The sequence below is a fragment of the Tachyglossus aculeatus genome, chromosome 7, assembly GCF_015852505.1.
Source record: "Tachyglossus aculeatus isolate mTacAcu1 chromosome 7, mTacAcu1.pri, whole genome shotgun sequence".
Taxonomy (NCBI): Eukaryota; Metazoa; Chordata; class Mammalia; order Monotremata; family Tachyglossidae; genus Tachyglossus; species Tachyglossus aculeatus.
In genome coordinates, this window is record NC_052072.1 from 14,194,806 (window position 1) to 14,215,466 (window position 20,661).

The 20,661-nt window shown below is 45.9% G+C and overlaps 1 protein-coding gene across 2 annotated transcripts in view; it reads right to left on the reverse strand.

The window, feature by feature from the left end:
- The window catches only part of SORT1 (sortilin 1), a 94,204-nt gene that overhangs the window by 23,090 nt on the left and 50,453 nt on the right, over positions 1–20,661 (reverse strand). Inside the window, exons 2-9 of one of the 2 annotated variants that reach the window (XM_038748945.1) lie at positions 18,073–18,132; positions 13,232–13,305; positions 6,700–6,802; positions 4,999–5,163; positions 4,413–4,486; positions 2,238–2,287; positions 1,279–1,409; positions 691–835 (exon numbers count right to left, since the gene is read on the reverse strand). In XM_038748945.1, coding sequence (XP_038604873.1) covers positions 691–835; positions 1,279–1,409; positions 2,238–2,287; positions 4,413–4,486; positions 4,999–5,163; positions 6,700–6,802; positions 13,232–13,263 — 700 coding nt within the window. In that variant the 5' untranslated portion in view covers positions 13,264–13,305; positions 18,073–18,132. Of the gene's footprint in view, positions 1–690; positions 836–1,278; positions 1,410–2,237; positions 2,288–4,412; positions 4,487–4,998; positions 5,164–6,699; positions 6,803–13,231; positions 13,306–18,072; positions 18,133–20,661 lie in introns of those variants that run through there. The other variant, XM_038748944.1, reaches the window with a different exon arrangement.

Consider the following 20,661-nt stretch of genomic DNA (forward strand, 5'->3'; position numbering starts at 1 on the left):
GCTGGGATTACAACTCATGACTTTCTGTCATCTCCCAGGCCCGTGCTTTATCTACCACGCCATGCTGCTTCTCTGACCATAAGGACACGGGAATCCTTCCCCTTCAAACTGAGACTGCTTGAAGTGCAGCCCATAACTCCCCTTCAGAAGTTGTCATTCTTTTAATGGCGAAGGCTAACTGATGCATCTCTAAATGTGCATATTTTAAAAGACCACAACGAATGTCATTCTACCGACAGGCTGAGACATGAAAGCAATATCCAGCCATGATGCTGAGTACATAAGAGGACCTCCACCTCAGTCAATCCACTTTCCCTGCAATAGAACAGCCAGGGTGGAACTGAATTTGAAACCACATGAGGCAAAAGAGACTGGAGGTGGTTCTGTCATATGGCAGGAAACAACCAGAGGGAATCTTGAACAATTTCCCCCGGCACCAGGGATCCTGCATTGATCATTATCAATGATATGTATTAAGCACTTAGTGTGCACAGGGCACTCTACTAAGTGCTTGGGAGAGTACCCCTCAAAAGAGTTTGTAGACAGGTTTCCTGTTCCCTATGCACAGTGAGCTTTCAGACTAGAGGGGGAGACAGACATTAATATAAATAATTTTAAATAAATAATTTATAGATATGTAAGTGCCGTGGGGCTGAGGCAACCAGGGGCCAGTTCCCCACAGGCTCTTACCCCCGGGCTCATCGACGTGCATGAACACCATGTCATCGTTGGCTGCTAGGATGGAGTAGAATTGTTCCTGTCCCACTGACGGAAGCTGGGCCATACTCCATGTCTCTCCTTGGTCAGGGGATACGTGGATCCTTCTTGTTGTTCCCTGGAAGATGAAAAGAACCAGTTGGGCACTTGACTCCTTCAAAGTCCCTCACCATCTACGCCGGGGTACATCCCGTTCACCTGGGTGGAAGGCGACTAGAGGGGCGAACCGGCAGCCAATCAAGATGAGCATTTCAAGTTCTAACAGATCTCCAAGTGCAGTGGGGGCTTGGTGGGGAGGAGTGAAAGAGGTTAATAGGATGAACCACACTCTTCTGAGTCAAAATTACCACACTCTTCTGAGTCAAAATTTCTGTTTTGGGGGGTTATTCTGTTATTTAGGGTTTTTCCTACGACTTGGTATGGTCCCCGATAAGCCTGAGACCCCCACACTCACTCCAAGATTTTCATCAACTTGGATAGATCTACTGGGAAGGGCTTCTGCATCCTAAAACACTTGAAACCTTCGGGCTTCACGCTGTTGGAGGGGAAGGAAAAACACACCTTCTCGGTCATCACAGAAGCAAAAAGAAAACGTCCCCCAAGTCCGAAGGAGTAGATTTTGGCTCCGATGGTCTTAAAGCTCTTGCCGAGATCGAAGGTTCTCCTTAATTCCAGAACCCCAAGGTCAGCTTCTTAAAGACAGAAAATGTGAATTAACATTCCTGCTGGGCCATATCTGTCCAATATCTGTACAGAATTGAGGACTCCCCTCAGCTACACCCCAACAACCAGCTACCGGAGAATCCCAGTCCAGATGGCTCCTAGCCCATTGTTGGCAGTGGCCTTCCCACTGTCACTGGACTCCAGTCCACAGGGAGACAAAACGGGGAAGGAGGACTAATGTGCAAGACTGCAAGCTCTCCTTTTGGGTCTGTACTAGGGTGAGAAGATCTGAGAGACCACCTCTTTCCTTTCCTTTTGGATCATCACTTCATTTGACCCTCATGGCAACATCTCCCAACAGCCTCCTCTCCCAGTCGATTGCTGCTTATTAAGTTTCTTAGCAATGGGGGCCCAAGATGAGCCTGAGGGTCTGAGATAGCAGGCTAGGGCTCACTCACCTTTAAAAGCCCCCCCAACTTTCACAGCAAGTCCAGTTTTGTCCTGCTTGTGACTGGAACAATCTACACCTGTGGCAATTCTATACCAATGCAAGTCTAAGATCTTGTTTCACCCACGCGGTTCCACTTTGGGGAATGAATTCCTAATTCTTAGAAGCATTCACATGTGGGAGAAGAGGAAAAAAACCACAGCAAATAACTTCAAATCACATAGGTATGCCCAGTTCCAGAGTGATCCATTGCACTGTATTTGTTTTACTCTTCAGTGTGGGGAGATCTTAGGTCCTAGGAACCAATACAATATTCAACTTTTGGTAGGATAGAAGATCCTTTACTAAAATCTCTGCCTCTTCCATCCAGAGGCTCTTTATACCCTTTTCTGAATGAAAATGTACTTACTGCAAGAGCCATTCAGGTAAGTGGTGAAGAAGATGGTGCTCTCTGATCCCCTAGAATAAGGGAAGGCAGGAACACACATTAGTCAGACCCTTGTGCCAGTTCCATTGTATTGTACTCTCCCAAGCGCTTAGTACAGTGCTCTGCACACAGTAAGCGCTCAATAAATACGATTGAATGAATGAATGAATAATAGTATTTATTAGGTGCTTACTCAGCAGCTCTCCATAGGGATGCGCAGTTAGAGCTTTTCCCTGGGCAGTGACCTCCTTATTTATAATCGGCTGTGTGACTTTGGGCAAGTCACTTAACTTCTCTGTGCCTCAGTTACCTCATATGTAAAATGGGGATTAAGATTGTGAGCCCCACATGGGACAACCTGATCACCTTGTATCCCCCCAGCGCTTAGAACAGTGCTTTGCACATAGTAAGCGCTTAACAAATACCATCATCATTATTATTATTATTATAAGGAAAAGATGGGAGGCAAATGCAAAGCAGGATAGCCTAGTGGAAAGAGCATGGGCCTGGGGGCCAGAGGACCTAGGTCCTAATCCCAGCTCTGCGACTTGTCTGCTGTAGGACCCTGGGCCAGTCACTTAACTTCTCTTTGCCTCAGTTATATTGGGAATTAAGACTGCAAGCTCATGTGGGACATGGACTGTGTCCAACCTGATTATCTTGTAACTACCTCAGACCTTCGTACAGTGCCTGACACATAGAAGCACTTAAATACCATTAGGAAATTCAGCCTTAAGCCACTAAATCATTGGTTTTTCATTTTAAATGGACAGCCGATTCTGTTAACATGACATCAATTTATAAGGTGGTGAACTGGGATCACTTTTGCTTAGAGAGAAGTCCCTAGCAGCAGGTGCTGAATATATCCAAGAAACGTTTTGATTCTCTTTCCCATGGTATCTTGGAATTTGCAGTAAACTCCAAGATTCCATGGGTGAGAGCATAAAAATAGACTATGGTGAAGGGAACCTATAACACAGAAGTCAGGATTAAAAAAAATAATAGTATCTGTTAAACACTTACTATATGCTAAGCACCACAGTAAGCGCTGTGGGAGATACCAGATAGTCAAGTCAAACAGTCTTTGTCCCACATGGGACTTATGGTCTAAGAGTGAGAGAGGACATGAATTCCTGTTTTAAAAATGAGGAAATTGGGACCTAGGCAAGTGAAGTGATTTGCCCAAGGTCACACAACAGGCAAGTGTCAGGACTGGGATTAGAATGCAGGTCTTCTGACTCCCGGCCTGTACACCTGGAAAGAGCCCGGGCTTGGGAGTCAGAGATCATGAGTTCTAATTCCGGCTCCGCCACTTGTCAGCTGTGTGACTTTGGGCAAGTCACTTCACTTCTCTGTGCCTCAGTTACCTCATCTGTAAAATGAGGATGAAGACTGTGAGCCCCACTTGGGACAACCTGATCACCATGTACCTCCTCCCCAGCACTTAGAACAGTGCTCGGCACACAGTAAGTTCTTAACAAACGCCATTATTATTATTATTTGAATAACAATTCAAGATCAATCAATGGTATTTATTGAACATTTTCAGTGTGCAGAGCTCTGTACTAGGCATTTGGGAGACTACAACAGAGTTGGTAGACACGTTCCTCGCCCACAAGAAGCTTACAGACTACATGATTTCTCACATACAGAAACCTAGCCCTGAGAGAGTCATCGTAATAAGTGAAGAACTTCCAAACCCTGCTTAAGATCCCAAGGATGAAACAACGGCATATTTTCAAAAACATTAGCATTTTGATTTTAAAGATGAAGAATGATTAAGAGGATTGCAGGCTGGAGACAAGTAAGCTCAGTATACCCGATTCATCCTGGGAGAAGCAACACATTCCTTTCGGCAGATAACTGAACATATTTGCTTATCAGGTTTTTGAGACTGTGTTCTTTGGGATTCAAATCAGCCAAGGGTGAGAGCACCCAAGAAAGAGAACTCTTTAAAATGCACATTACAGATGTAGCAATGATTGGTCTCCTTAGAGAAAACATATACAAAAAATTAATAAAATACCAACTTTTAAAGCTAGATCTTTCACTGACCCTGGGGCCGCTGTTCTTAACCCGAGAACATTCAACACTGCCTCCCCTTCCCTGCCAGAAAAGGCAGAGGTCTGCCCAGAGTGGAAGTGCTCAGTTACTCACCATTTGGCCAAACACACCGCTTTATGGATTTCTTCCCATTTTCCCCCAAAGTCCTTGGATACCCACAGGCCATTCTGAAAGATTACAAATGACATGGTTACAAGGTTGGTTTTCTCCTGTGCTGTTGCCTCTGTTACCTCTCACGCTTCTAGCCCCATCATTCTGGGCCAAAAAAAATAAGGGCACATCGCCTTTGGCTGGAAAAGATCACCACTTCCTCTGTGAGTCGAGATAAATGTGTTAAGTTGTTTAAAAAGGGACCGATACATCCATCCACCCTGGTAAGAGGTGCTCACCGATCACGCTCTCAATCGAAAACAAGCGGGGCAGAAAGATGTCTTTCAGCTCATCGGGGTACTGGGGGAAAGTCCGGCACCAGATGAATGAATACTCAGGGATCAAGTCCGTTTGGCTTCATTCATTCATTCATTCAATCGTATTTATTGAGTGCTTACTGTGTGCAGAGCACTGTACTAAGCAATTGGGAGAGTAACAATACAACAATAAACAGGCACATTCCCTACCCGCAACGAGTTTACAGTCTAGGGACCACATTTTGATATCCTAAAGAGCAGAGGATACTTACTTCAGAGCTGAGGGCCAGCAGATAGTTTGCATTTTGGGGGTTATAGATCATCTGAATCAGAGGATGAAAAGGCAGGTCCGTCTGAACAAAATTCTTTGCAAAATCAGAAGACCTGAAGATCCTTCCTCCACGGCTTCCTCCAGACACATCCCCTGTCAAAATCACCTGGACGACAAGGGGAGGGGGCAGGGGTTAGGTGAGTGATTAGGATTTGGTAACAGTTCACTGAGCTGAAAGGGAGGTAAAAAGGGAGGAGTGAAGAGGAAGAAGGGAGGGAGGGTGAGGGGATGGGGAAGGAGCAGGGAGGAGAGGCAATAAGGTGATGGGAAACGAGGAAGGAGGAGGGAAAAGGAGAAGGCAACACTGGGGTTTGAGGTCTTTTTTATATGTAATGGCATTTGTTAAGCACTTACTGTGTGCCAGACACTGTACTAAGCACTGGGGTAAAAACAAGATTATCAGTTTGGACACAGTCGCTATCCTACAAAGGGCTCACAGCCTTAATCACAAGTTTACAGATGAGTTAACTGAGGCACGGAGAAATTAAGTGATTTATCCAAGCTCACACAGCAGACAAGTGGCAGAGCTAGGATTAGAAGCCCGGTCCTCTGATTCCCAGGCCCGCGATCTATCCACTAGGCCAAACTACTTCTTGAAACTTTTTTAAGTGTCTTGCAACATTTTTAAGTGGAACTCCTAGAGAAACACTCTTTGTGGGTCTCCACTTGGTTCCCACTTGAAATGGGAGTTGAGATACTGGAAATAAAAAAACTCTGTGACCTTTGTGGGCAGCTGGGACGGAAAAAGCTCGTGGAAGCAATGCCCATCTCAACTGCCCCAAGCCCTGCTCCCCCACCAGGCTGCTGTTTTCTCACAGATCCTGAACTCCTGAAGATTCATTCATTCAATCAATCATATTTACTGAGCACTTACTGTGTGCACAGCACTGTAATAAGAAGTCGGAAAAGTACAACAGAACAATAAACAGACACATTCCCTGCCCAAACGAGCTCTGCGGCCGCCAGAGCTGGTAAATCTGGCTTCTTTTGATCCTAGAATTACACTTTAAGAGGATTTCTGAGCCCTCCCTGGTCAATTGAGAAGCAGCATGGGCTACTGCAAAGCACACAGGCCTGAGTGCCAGAAGGATCTGGGTTCAAATCCCAGCTCTGCCACTTATATCTGTTGCCTGACTGAGGGCAAGTCATTTCACTTCTCTGTGCCTCAGTTCCCTCATCTGTAAAGTGGGGATTGATACTGTGAGCGCCTTGTGGGGGACAGACTTTGTCCAACCTGATGATCTTTTATCTACCCCAGCACTTAGTACATTCATTCACTTTAACTATATTTATTGAGCACTCGCTGTGTGCAAAGCACTGTATTAAGTGCTTGCGAGAGGACAATACAACAATAAATGGACATATTCCCCACTCACAACAAGCTTACAATTTAGTGGGTGAAACAGACAATATGACTAAGTAAATAAACAAATTATGTTCAGTGCCTGGCACATATTAAGCGCTTAACAAATACCATTTAAAAATGGAGACTGTTGGTTTGAGGACCTGCATTGTTCTTTGTTTAAAACCATCCACTTGTACATCTCTTAGCCAACATTTCCTAGCCCCCTTCCCCAGGGCTTAAAAGGTGCCCACCCAAAAGCAGTCTGGGGTGCCAGCGACAGAAAGACAAGGCGCTCACCTTCCCAGAGTTCTCGGGTCCAATGGCCATGCCAAACTCGGTCCGGATAAAGGTGTTGTTAATGAGGTTGGTTATGTCCTTAAAATTCTTGCCATAGTCCTCACTGTCAGAAGAGAAAACACAACATTCTTTAGATCCAGCCTATGGAAAAGAGTAAGAGCACTGAAGGTAGCCAAGCGTCACACGAAAGACTTCCATCTCGGCCCATGTCCAAATCATGATAGCAATGAAGAAGAGAGGGCAGAACACAGCTTTTCGCATCATCGTTATTTACTGAGCGCTAGTGAGCTGAGCACTGTACTGAACAGTAATCCTTAGAAGATGTCTATACTTCACTCTGCTGCCCAGATTATCTTTATACAGAAACGCTCTGGGCATGTTACTCCCCTCCTCAAAAATCTCCAGTGGCTGCCTGTCAACTTATGAATCAGGCAGAAACTCCTCACTCGGCTTCAAGGCTGTCCATCCCCTCGCCCCCTCCTACCTCACCGCTCTTCTCTCCTTCTGCAGCCCAACCTGCACTCTCCGCTCCTCTGCTGCTAACCTCCTCATTGTACCTCGTTCTCACCTGTCCCGCCTTCGACCCCCAGCCCGTGTCCTTCCCCTGGCCTGGAATGCCCTCCCTCCACACATCCCACAAGCTAGCTCTCTTCCTCCCTTCAAAGCCCTACTGAGAGCTCACCTCCTCCAGGAAGCCTTCCCAGACTGAGCCCCCCTTTTCCTCTCCTCCTCCCCCTCCCCCCCGCCCTACCTCCTTCCCCTCCCCACAGCACTTGTATACATTCGTACAGATTTATTACTCTATTTATTTTACCTGTACATATTTACTATTTTATTAATTTTGTTAATTATTATTATATAGCTATAATTCTATTTATTCTAACGATTTTGACACCTGTCTACATGTTTTGTTTGATGCCTGTCTCCCCCTTCTAGACTATGAGCCCGTTGTTGGGTAGGGACCATCTCTATATGTTGCCAACTTGTACTTCCCATGCGCTCAGTACAGTGCTTTGCACACAGTAAGCGCTCAATAAATATGATTGAATGAATGAATGTCCAGAATGTGATTCTTGAGGTGGTGACAGTGTGGTGAGGGTTATTCAGCCCCAGTTCCTTGGGTGAGAAAGCTGGAGCAAACAGGTGTGACAAGTAACAGCTGAACTGGCTTAGACTCTAATCCAACCACAAAGATCAATTAATCAAACAATCAATCAAATTCTCTGAGCACTTACTGTGTCCAGAGCTCTGCACTAAGCACTTGGAAGAATACACTATAACTGAGTTGGATGTGTTTTTTTTCCTGCAAAATTCAAGCCAGGATAGGAAAGAGTGAATTTCTGGTATTTTCAGGTTTAAGCTTCCCTTGGCAAGAAAAGGCTCTGTACCCCTTAAGCACTTCGATGCTCACCACAGTCCCACAATAATAATGATGGTATTTGTTAAGCACTTACTATGTGCTTAACACATTACTCTATTTATTTTACTTGTACATATTTACTAGTCTATTTATTTTGTCAATGATGTCCATCTACCTCTACTTCTATTTATTCTGATGACTCGACACCTGACCACATATTTTGATTTGTTGTCTGTCTCCCCCTTCTAGACTGTGAGCCCGTTGTTGGGTAGGGACCATCTCTGTATGTTGCCAACTTGTACTTCCCAAGCGCTTAGTACAGTGCTCTGCACACAGTAAGCGCTCAATAAATACGACTGAATGAATGAAATGCCAGACACTGTACTAAGCACTGGGGTGGATACAAACAAATCAGGTTGGAGACAGTCCCTGTCCCACATGGGGCTCACAGTCTTAATCTCCATTTTACAGATGAAGTAACTGAGGCCCAGAGAAGTGAAATGACCTGCCCAAAGTCACACAGCAGACAAGTGAGAGAATCGTGATTAGAAACCATGACCTTCTTACTCCCAGGCTGGTACTCTATCCACTACGCTGTTATGTAAAATATTTTATATTCTATTTCCCCTATCCTTAATCTATTTTAATGTCTATATCTCCCTGTAGACTGTACATTCTTCCTTGTGGGTAGGGATAGCATCTACCAACTCTGTTGTATTACACTTTTCCAAGAGCTTAGTACAGAGTTCTGCACACAGTAAGTGCTCAATAAATACCAATGATTGATTGATCATACTGAGGGAGTATTTTTGCTGACAAAATATTTTGAGCCCGGTGATTATTACGGAGTGAACACTGAGCTCACAGCTGCCAAAAATTATTCAGATAATCACAAAACAGAGTTTTGTCACTGGCTCTGGGAATGGGGCCAGGTCAGGCTAGTAAAACAGTTAGGAAAATCCCCGATTATGACCATGTCAGCCTGGAGTGGGAGGGAGAAGGAGGAAATGGGCACTGAAATGCATGTGTCAAGAAGGTGTAAGCACTATACCCCATAATAAAGACTAATTTTCAATGTCTCCGACTTTCTAGCTGACAGAAAAGGGACTGTGCTCTAAGTTGGCTAATGGCTTCAAATAACTGCACAAAATTCCATCGCAGGAAGGGGCTGACAGAGGTAAAACAGTCAATGATGTCAGATGTCAAGGACCACAACTTGGGAAGCAGAAGGACCTGGGTTCTAATCCCAGCTATCCCAGCATGTTTAATCCCAGCGTGTCTGCTGTGTGACCTTGGACAAGTCACTTTACTTCTCTAGGCCTCAGTTACCTCATCTGTAAAATGGGGGTTAAATGTGAGCCCCATGTAGGACAGAGACTGTGTCCAACCTGATTAACTTGTATCTACACCAGTATTTGGAACAGTGCTTGGCACATAGTAAGCGCTTAACAAGTATCAAAATTACTATTATTAGTAGTAGTATTATTTTCACAGTCTTCTTTTAAACATCCTAAAGTCTACCACTACTGGGCTGAAAGGGCTACCATTTCGACCCAGAATGGTATTTTTCAAGTTCTAATGAAAGAGGTGGTCATCTCGGGAGAGAACAGCCTGGGAGTCACTGGATCTGGGTTCTAATTCAGGCTCTGCCACTTGTCTGCTGTATGACCTCGGGCAAGTTGGATAAATTCTTTGGGCATCAGGTTCCTCATCTGTAAAAATGAGGCTCCCCTCTCCCCTCTTTAGACTGCAACTTGCATCCAATCCACTTATATCATCTCAGCCCCAGGGCATGATGCAGGAGTGGCACATGGCAAGCAGTTAACAAATATCCCACTTATTAACATTGCTTCAGTGAACTGAAGAACAGAAATCACAACTTCACTTCGTTAAGGACAAGGGCAGGGAGAAACACTTTGGCAAACATGAGATGGGAACATCACATCTGTGGGCGATAAGGCAGAAAAGATTTAAAGGGTAAGAGTGGATAACTAGCCACAGTTTGTGTATACTGTGAACATAAATGGAAGACCTGTTTATAGGAATTCCCAGGGCACATTCCGAATGCATTCTGTACTGGTCAGAGCTTTTCTACGAATTCTGTTTGATCCCCCAATTCATTCATTCATTCGATCGTATTTATTGAGCACTTACTGTGTGCAGAGCACTGTACTAACTGCTTGGGAAGTACAAGTTGGCAACATATAGAGACGGTCCCTACCCAACAACGGGCTCACAGTCTAGAAGGGGGAGACAGACAACAAGACAAAATATATTAACAAAATAAAATAAATAGAATAGTAAATACGTACAAGTAAAATAGAGTAATAAATCTGTACAAAAATATATACAGGTGCTGTGGCGGGGGAAGGAGGTAGGGCGGGGGGATGGGGAGGGGCAGGGGAAGGAGGGGGCTCAGTCTGGGAAGGCCTCCTGGAGGAGGTGAGCTCTTAGTAGGGCTTTGAAGGGAGAGAGCTAGTAGAATGGAACATGCAACTCAAAGTTGGTCAGAGATGATTTGCAAAGTCAGTAAAGGAGTTGAAAAGATCTTTGCAGTACACTGAAGACACTGAGATTATTTGGGCCAGAAGAAAGAAGACGGGCAAGTCATTTAATGGCCTTGAGGAGCTATTTCCCAGGGCAGGGTGGATCATCACATGAACGCTTAGTACAGTTCTCTGCACACAGTAAGTGATTGAATGATTGACTGCTGAATGCAGACTGACAAGAGGAAATGAACCACATGGAGGGCTCAAAGCCTGGGATCAGGTGGCCCATCCAAGACTGGGTGAAGCAAGGACCCAGCTTGTCTTGTCATTTTAATGTTAACTGGTCTGTCAAATTTCTGCATGTCGGATTACCCACAGAACTATATCACAATCGATCTGTGATGAGGGAAGGAAATTCCCTCCCCAACAATGAGCAGACAGGCTAATTTTAGCCCAGTAGCCATTCTGACATCAGGTAGCCAAACCTAGGTCAAATGAGATCAGAGTGACCACCTTCAAGAATGGCTATGGGCTAAAATTCACCTGAGCCCAGATGAACCTGCATCACTGTCTTCGATCCATTCTTGGAATTTGCCAATCTGCTCAAGTGGAGAAAATGCTTATTATTATTATAAATAATTATGATGATAATAGCAACAATAAATGTGGTATTTGTTAAGTGCTTAGTTTGTGCCAAGGACTATACTGAGCACTGAGATAGATGATACAGTATATGCAGTTTGGACACAATCCCTGTCCCCCATGGGGCTCACAAACTAGACAGGAGGAAGAACAGGTACTGAATCCCCACTTTACAGAAGAGGAAACTGAGGCCCAAAAGTTAAGTGGCTTGCCCAAGGTCATTCAGCAGGCAAGTAGTGGAATGGCATTTGAACCCAGGTCCTCGTATCCAGGCCCGTGCTCTTTCCACTAGGCCATGCTGCTCCTGCGATGGGGTGGGGGAACTTCAGGAGAGACAAAGAAAGAGTTACTGTGACTGCTGTGATGCAGACTCAATTCCAATCCGCACTGGGTATCTATGAGGTGCGAGCATTAGCCCGGCACGCTCTTCAATTTGTCATAATAATGTTGGTATTTGTTAAGCGCTTACTATGTGCAAAGCACTGTTCTAAGCGCTTGGGGGGATACAAAGTGATCAGGTTGTCCCACGTGGGGCTCACAGTCTTAATCCCCATTTTACAGACGAGGTAACTGAGGCTCAGAGAAGTTAAGTGACTTGCCCAAGGTCACACAGCAGACATGTGGTGGAGTCGGGATACGAACCCATGACCTCTGACTCCAAAGCCCGTGCTCTTTCCACTGAGCCACGGCTTTGTCATGACAGCAGTGAAGCCAACTCGGACATACAACAGAGATGAGGGAGGTGAGATGAGCCTAGCCTGTGAGCCCCATGAGGGACAGGGATTATGTCTGGCATGATCATTTTGTACCTAACCTAGTGCTTAGTACAGAGCTGGGCACAGAGTAGGCACTTATATACCATAATTAATTAATCAGTTCAGAGGGGCAACAAGGGGCAGCTTTGGAGGTGGGAGAAACTAAGGCACAAAAGGAACAGCCAAGGAGTTGGGGAGAGGGAACAAGAGGGAGGATAAAGATGGAAGGAATCTTGGAGGAAAAGTAATATATTAATAATACACATACAATGCATTCATAGTCATTCATTCATTCAATTGTATTTACTGAGCACTTACTGTGTGCACAGCATTATACTAAGCACTTGGAAAGTACAACTCGGCAACAGATACAGACAGTCCCTACCAAACAACGGGCTCACTGTCTAGAACAGGGAGATAGACAACAAAACAAGTAGACAGGTGTCAATACCATCAGAATAAGTAGAATTATAGATAGATACACATCATTAATAAAATAAATAGAGTAATAAATATGTACAAATATTCACAAGTGCTGTGGGGAGGTGAAGGGCAAAGGGAGGGAGTGGGGGCAATGGGGAGAGGAGGAGCAGAGGAAAAGGGGGGGCTCAGTCTGGGAAGGCCTCCTGGGGGAGGTGACCTCTCGGTAGGGCTTTGAAGGGAGGAACAGAGCAAGTTTAGCGGATGTATGGAGGGAGGGCATTCCAGGGGTAGGACTTGGTCTAGGGGTCGACGGTGGGACAGGCGAGAATGAGGCCCATTGAGGAGGTTAGTGGCGGCAGAAGAGCAGAGTGTGTGAGCCGGGCTGTAGAAGAAGAGAAGGGAGGTGAGGTAGGAGGAGGCAAGGTGATGGAGGGCTTTGAAGCCAATAGTGAGGAGTTTTTGCTTCATGCAAGGGTTGATAGGCAACCGCTGGAGACTTTTGAGGAGGGGAGTGACATGCCCAGAGCGTATAAACACAGTGGCCACCCACTGCGTTGGAGCAACATTAAGCAATATTCAATGTCAGGCATGGGTTGTAGTGTGAGCCTGACTTGGTCAATCCCTTCTCTCCTCTCTCCCCCAAATTCAGTTGGGTTCTCCGGGCAGGGTAGGGCACTCTGAGAAGATTAGCTTTATAACCCACGTCTGCCCCTTTGATAAAACTGCTGAAGCCATGTCGGTGAGTGACTATGTACGTGGCTGGCAGAGTAGGCTGCATTAGAATACATGAATGCTTTTACTGATTAAAGAGTTCCTCAATCAGAAAATCTGCAGAAGCATGGATGCCACCCCGCATGTCTCACCTTCGATAGAGCTTGGACTGTCCAAAGGTCATGATCACCAGAGGGATATGGAACGTGGTCAGGACTAGGATGACCTGGAGAGAAACAACATCCAGGAGTGAAGGCTTGGCTGACCCCTGCACTCTGCCCAAGCCCGCCCACACGTAACCCCGGTGCCAGCCCAGATCCTGTGGGACCAAATCCCCAGCCACCGTCCCCCTTCCTACCCGCCTCAATAAGTGCATTCTTTTCCACATGGCTCCCTGACTTTTAAGCATCTTGAATTCTCCCTCAAGGCATGATCCCACCTAACCCTTCTCACAGCTAAGCACCCTCCTACCTTGAGAAGACAGATATCAGACAGAAGCCCTCCCCATTTCCTCCATCCCAGCGCCAGTCAATCATTCAATCAATAGTATTTATCGAGCGTTTACTATGTGCAGAGCACTATACTACACGCTTGGGAGAGTACAATATTGTAGACACATTCCCTGCCCACAATAAGCTTACAGTCTTGGATTCTGAAGATAAAAGGAAGTCAAAAATCCACCCCACAACACAAACCCAGCACCCCCTTGCCTTGGGGTAACCAAGAGCCTTTCCCATTCCAACAGCTGAGTCCCCACAGAGTTTGTAATTGGTCAAATTTGTTTCTCACTCAAGTAGGATGATGGTGGGGGAAGAGGGAGAGTGGGAAGTTAAGCTGCTTTGCCCCTGGCTTCAGGAAAGTTTGAGGAGGAAGAGATGGAAGGATTAGAAATTGGGAGACGAATCCTGGCAAACCTGGGGAAAACTGGACCCCATCATTCAATCATTCATATTTATTGAGAGCTTATTGAGTGCAGAGCACTGTACTAAGCACTTGGGAGAGTACAATGTAACAGCTGATAGACACGTTCCCTGCCCATTACAAGCTTACAGTCCAGAGGGGGAGATGGACATTAATATACATAAATTACAAATATGCACATAAGTGTGGTGGGGCTGACGGAGGGGTGAATGAAGCTTCTACTTAGACTGTGAGCCCCATGTGGGACAGGGACTATGTCCGAACTGAATTATCTGTAATTTATTTATTCATATTAATGTCTGTCTCTCCCTCCAGACTGTGAGCTCACTGTTGGCAGGGAAAGCGTCTGTTTATTGTTGTATTCTCCCAAGCATTTAGTACGGTGCTCTACACAGGGTTAGCACTCAAAAAATACAGATGAACAAATAAAGGGTGAAAATTGAAGGGGAAGAGTAACACAGAAGGGAGGGGTAGAAGAGGAAAGGAGGACTTAGGGAAGGCAACTTGGAGATGAGCTTTTAATAAGGCCTTGAAGGTGGGGAGAGTGACATTCTGACAGCCCTGCTAGGCTCCCTTGGAGGAGATGGGAATTTGGATTGGGTCTTAGAGAGGGCCAGTCAGTCAGTAGAAGCAGCACGGCTTAGTGGAGAGAACGCGGGCTTGGGAGCCAGAGGTTATGGGTTCTAATCCTGGCTCCACCACTTGTCAGCTGTGTGACTTTGGGCAAATCACTTAACTCCTCTGTGCCTCCGTTACCTCATCTGTAAAATGGGGATTAAGACTGTGAGCCCCACGTGGGACAACCTGATCACCTCGTACCCCTCCCCCCCCCCCCCGCCCCGGCGCTTACAACAGTGCTTCGCACATAGTTAGCGCTTAACAAATGCCATCATTATCATTAAGACCAACGAGGTACAGGGGACAGTCTGGGAAAAGCATATAGATCTAGAAGTAGGAGCAAACCAAATAAAAAGCAGTGACAAGACAGAAGGAGTTGATGAGGGGTGAAGAAGTCAGGGACAGGGAGGTAAGTCATGGGCGGTTAACTTGGACTTCATAAGGCCAATAAAAGCCACAGTCTCAGCCACAGGCAAAAATAATGTTAGCAGTTGCCCTTGGGACTGATTAGCAGGAAGATGGGTTAAAGGCACAGAAGCTAAAAAGAAGTACGTAGCAGCAACTCAGCCCTGACATAGTCAAGTTCTGGGGTGGGACCTTCAAAGTATGTTGTCTGAAGGAAGAAGCAGCCGGACTCAGTGTCTGACTGGATACAGGCATGAATGATGAGACAGGAGTGGAAGGCTCAAGAACCAAACAGAGATGGGTGGGTGATTCCACGGGCCTCCCAACCAGACAGGGCCAACCCCTTAGCTTCTTGGCTGAGAACAGGCTGGAGAAGTCCAGGAGTAAGTTGGAGGCCAATTCTTTCCTGCCCCGTGGTCTTGGACAGGAGGGGAAATTGACCTGTAAAAGCCTAATCTGGAGGATGAGATTCAAAGTTTATTCAGAAAACGTTGGGCAATGATTACATTCAATTTGAGCAGCAAGATTAGCCAAGTAATAGCTTGCCCAACAAAGGACTCTCCATACCTTTGCCCGACAGCAAAGTCGGCCATGCCCTGCCCTGAGGAGGAAATGAAATATCTATATGGAGAAGCCAGGAAGAAGTGGATGAGGAAAGAGAATTTCTAGGAGCAGCATCAAAGCCACAAACATGGGTTAGTGGGGGTCTTACCCTTTCCTGACCTATCTCTTTCTCCCTCTCTCTTTCCCCTTCTCACCCTCTCACTCTCCTCCTCTCTATTCCCTCCTCCCCTAGCCCCCCCCATCCTTCTCTCTCCTTTTTGACACCTCCTCTAACATCTGTCCTCTCTGCTGGGCATCACACCACCCCTCAAACCTGGCACAAATCCCAGAAGTCGTGGCCTGAGCCAGGGAGTGGACAGGTGCACCAAAGTCTCCGGGGCAGAATGGTGGTGACCCAGAGTCAATCTGAGCACTGTAGGCACTAAAAGAACCAGCTAAAGAACCACCAAGCCATTGGTGAGCATGCAATGTTGAGGACTAAGGTCTGGACGATCCCAGCTTTATCCCCAAGGCATTGGCCCAAGGAACTAGTGGTGATTGGGTAGAACCTTAGAGCACAGTCCTAGGAGCCAGAAGGACACTTGTCTGCTGTGTGACCTTGGGCAAGTCACTTTACTTCTCTGTGCCTCAGTTACCTCATCTGTAAAGTGGGGCTGAAGACTGTGAGCCCCACAGCACCTGTATATATGTATATATGTTTGTACGTATTTATTACTCTATTTAGTTTATTTGTACATATTTATTCGATTTATTTTATTTTGTTAATATGTTGAGTTTTGTTGTCTGTCTCCCCCTTCTAGACTGTAAGCCCGCTGTTGGGTAGGGACTGTCTCTAGATGTTGCCAACTTGTACTTCCCAAGCACTTAGTACAGTGCTCTGCACACAGTAAGCACTCAATAAATACCATTGAATGAATGAATGAACAAGGGACTGTGCCCAACCTGATTAGCTTGTATCTACCCCAGTCCTCAGTACAGCGCCTTGCACAGAGTAAGCACTTAATGCCATAATTATTATTATTATTATTCCCTGCCTCCCACTCCCATTTTAAGGGAGAGAGCTCCAGAGGTTTTCTCCTGGACTTAACTGAGGGAGGGAGGAGGAGTGAGGTACACAACTCATGCAAATAGTTTCTTCTACGGGCTGGTCCAGCCCCGGAAGCCACTTTGACTTGCTCCTCTAGCTCTTGCAATGCAGAATTCTGCCAAGTCCCCTAAGGTCATGGAGGTGAAGCAGGGATGCCTTACTTCTTTCACCCCAACCCCTCAGGGGAAGCTGTGGAAATGTGAGCAGAGGAGTCTGAATGGCGGCCAGATCCTGCGACTGTCTCTTCCCCTCATCCCCCGCTGCTTCCTCTGCTATCCCCATCTCTTTCTCCTGTTCTTTCCAATTCCCAAAAGGCCACAGAGGCTAGGGAAACTAGTTCTGATCTTGGGGCTGCTGGGACGGGTGTGGGGGAAGTGCCTCTTCACCCCCCAACCCCCTCCGGGGTTAATTTCTACGTCACGATGACCTTGAAGTGTGCAGGCGGTAGGATCCCAGCCTCCTGAGACCACACAACTGGGGTAGGTGGCTGAGGGCCACCTTTTTTTTTTTAAATGGCATTTATTAAGCGCTTACTATTGCAAAGCACTCTTCTAAACGCTGGGGAGGTTACAAGGTGATCAGGTTGTCCCATGGGGGGGGGTCACAGTCTTCATCCCCATTTTACAGATGAGGTAACTGAGGCCCAGAGAAGTGAAGTGACTTGCCCAAAGTCACACAGCAGACAATTGGTGGAGCTGGGATTTGAACCTATGACCTCTGACTCCAAAGCCCGTGCTCTTTTCCACTGAGCCACGCTGCCTCTCTTTTGAACAATGCTACATACCTGGCTATTTGAGAGACAGGGACCACGTTTAATTCCAACTTATGGATTCTTTCTCAGAGCTAAGCACTGTGCTCTGCACATAGGAAGTGGTCAATATTCATTCGTTCATTCCAAAGTATATAATGAGTGTTTACTGTTCATCCATTCATTCAATCATATTTATTGAGCACTTACTGTATGCAAAGCACTGTACAAAGCACTTGGGAGAGAATACAACACAAACTGCCTGCACACATCGAGCTTACAGTCTAGAGGGGGAGACAAATATTAATATAAATAAATTACAGATATATACGTAAGTGCTGTGGAGCTGAGGAGGGGATGAATGAAAGGAGCAAGTAAATACTATGACTATGATTACTACTGGAGCCGTGGTTTCTGGAAGCAGAGGAACTTGATAATCTCTCTGAGGCTGCTCTCCAGCCTCTTCCGAGCTTCCTGAGCAATGGGTCCTAGAACTTTCCAGCTACCCTGCTCTCTAAAGCAGAGGAATTGTTCATATTCTGGGCTACGGCTGGAGACATGGCGTCACAGAGTGACATTTTTACTGAAACACCAGAAACCGAACGTGTCTTTTTGCCAAGCCACATTAACGGATGCAGAGTGTAACTTACCCCAGTGCTGTCTCCGACCCAGGAGAGGGAGACGGAGCCACTCAGATCATCAAACACATGCTGTAAAGAAGCAGAATGGGGGAGGGGGAGAGAAAGAGAGAACGATGAAATTGGTCTAAGGAGTTTTTACCAACTAAAACCCAGCACCCCGATTTTGTGTTGTCCCACCATTCATTCATAATAATAATAATAATGTGGTATTTTCTAAGCACTTACTATGTGCCACGCACTGTACTAAGAGCTGAGGTGGATACAAACAAATTGAGTTGGACACAGTCCCTGTCCCATGTGGGGCTCACAGTCTTAATTCGCATTTTACAGATGAGGTGACTGAGGCACAGAGAAGTTTGATGACTTGTCCAAGGTCACACAGCAGACAAGTGGGATTAGAACCCAGGTCCTTTAACTCCCGAGCCCGTGCTCTTCCCACTAGACCACCTGCTTCTCTTAGCTGTTAAGAACAGCCAGCTCACCTAGGAGGTGGCAGTTACATTCCTACATTCAACCTTCAGAAAAATTTGCAGTTCGGAGGAGCCTCACCCCACATCCGACACCACACTGCTCCAGCCCCAGAAAGACGTGTGCCGTTGGCAGAGGGTTCCCCAATTCTCTCACTGCGTTCGTAATGATAACAACAACAACTCTGGTATATGTTAAGTGCTTATTCTGTGCCAATCACTCTACTAAGCATTGGGGTAGATTCAAGATAATCAGGTCGAATACAGTCCCCATCAAACATGGGACTAACTGTCTAAGGATTTCATTCTCATTTTACATATGAAGAAACCTGGGGCCCAAAAAGGTAAATAATTTGCCCACGGTCACCCAGCAGGCAAATACCAGTCATCATCATCATCTTTTCCACTGGGCTACACTGTCAAGATGTGTACTGAAGACACAAAATGTGGCAACACAGTGTATACAGTGTTTCATGGACTCTGCTTATTTACTCAACTGTTTAACAGGTCATTCAGAGAAGCAGCGTGGCACAGTGGAAAGAGCCCGGGCTTTGGAGTCAGAAGCCATGGGTTCAAATCCCGGCTCCACCACTTGTCAGCTGTGTGACCATGGGCAAGTCGCTTCACTTCTCTGGGACTCAGTTCCCTCAACTGGAAAATGGGGATGAAGACTGTGAGCCCCCCGTGGGACTACCTGATCACCTTGTAACCTCCCCAGAGCTTAGAACAGTGCTTCGCACATAGTAAGCACTTAATAAATGCCATTATTATTATTATTATTATATTCATCGTCCCATATTACTCAGCTGTATGTCTACCTTCTCTACTTTCCCCTATCAGTAATCTATTTGAATATCTGCCTCTCCCTGTAGACTGTAAGCTCCTTTTTTTTTGATGGCATTTATTAAGCGCTTACTATATGCAAAGCACTGCTCTAAACACTGGGGAGGTTACAAGGTGATCAGGTTGTCCCATGGGGGGCTCACAGTCTTAATCCCCATTTTTACAGATGAGGTAACTGAGGCACAGAGAAGCTAAGTGACTTGCCCAAAGTCACAAAGCTGACAATTGGCAGAGCCGGGATCTGAACCCATGACCTCTGACTCCAAAGCCCGGGCTCTTTCCACTGAGCCACTCTGGATCATGTCTTTCAATTCTGTTGTACTGTACTTTCCCAAGCACTTACTACAGTATTCTGCAACAGTAAGTGCTCAATAATAGCACTGATTGATTGATTCCCTCTGCTTCCCTGTTTGCAATGAACTTGTGTCTGCAGGTTGCCCATATTGGACTGTAAGATTCTTGAAGGCAGGGACCAGGTCTCCCACTTCTATTCTTCTCTCCTATGCACTTAGCTCAGTGCTCAATAACCAACCAAAGGAATTTAGTGAGCCCTTATTGTGTGCTGAACACTGTACTAAGCACCAGAGAGAGTACAATATAATAGAGTTGGTAGACGCGATCCCTGCCTTCAAATTGTTTATAGTCTAGAGTGGGAGGCAGATATTAAAATGGCATCCTTTCCTTTATTAATAACAATAATGATAATAACAATAATAGAAGCAACTTGGCCTAGTGGATAGAGCAGGGGCCTTGGAATCAGGACCTGGGTTCTAATTTCTGCTCTGCCACTTGTCTGATGTGCGACCTTGGGCAAGTCACTTCACTTCTCTGTGCTTCAGTTACTTCATCAGGAAAACCGGGATTAAGCCTGTGAGCCCATGTGGAACAGACACTGCGTCCAACTCAATCTGTTTGTTTGTTCCTACCCGAGTGCTTAGAACAGTACCAGGCACAGGGTAACTGCTTAACAAATACCACAATTATCATTATCATTATTAATAATAAAATAAAATACAGACAGGCTATGTATATAAGTGCTGCAGGGATGGGGTTTCAAAATGCTTAGATTCTAATGATGACAGAAATGTCAACAAATCCCACTCAAGTGCATTTTCAGGGCAAGAGTTTCATTCAAAACTTTACTCTTTTCCTGTCTTCCCATTCAGGGTCAACTTCTCATACAACTGGTCTGAGCATCATTCAAGGCTGGGCTGGCCGGGTTCACTCTCTGAGGCTTGGAATGTATATGGGAACTAAACCACAGTGCGTCATTTGCAGTGATGGAATC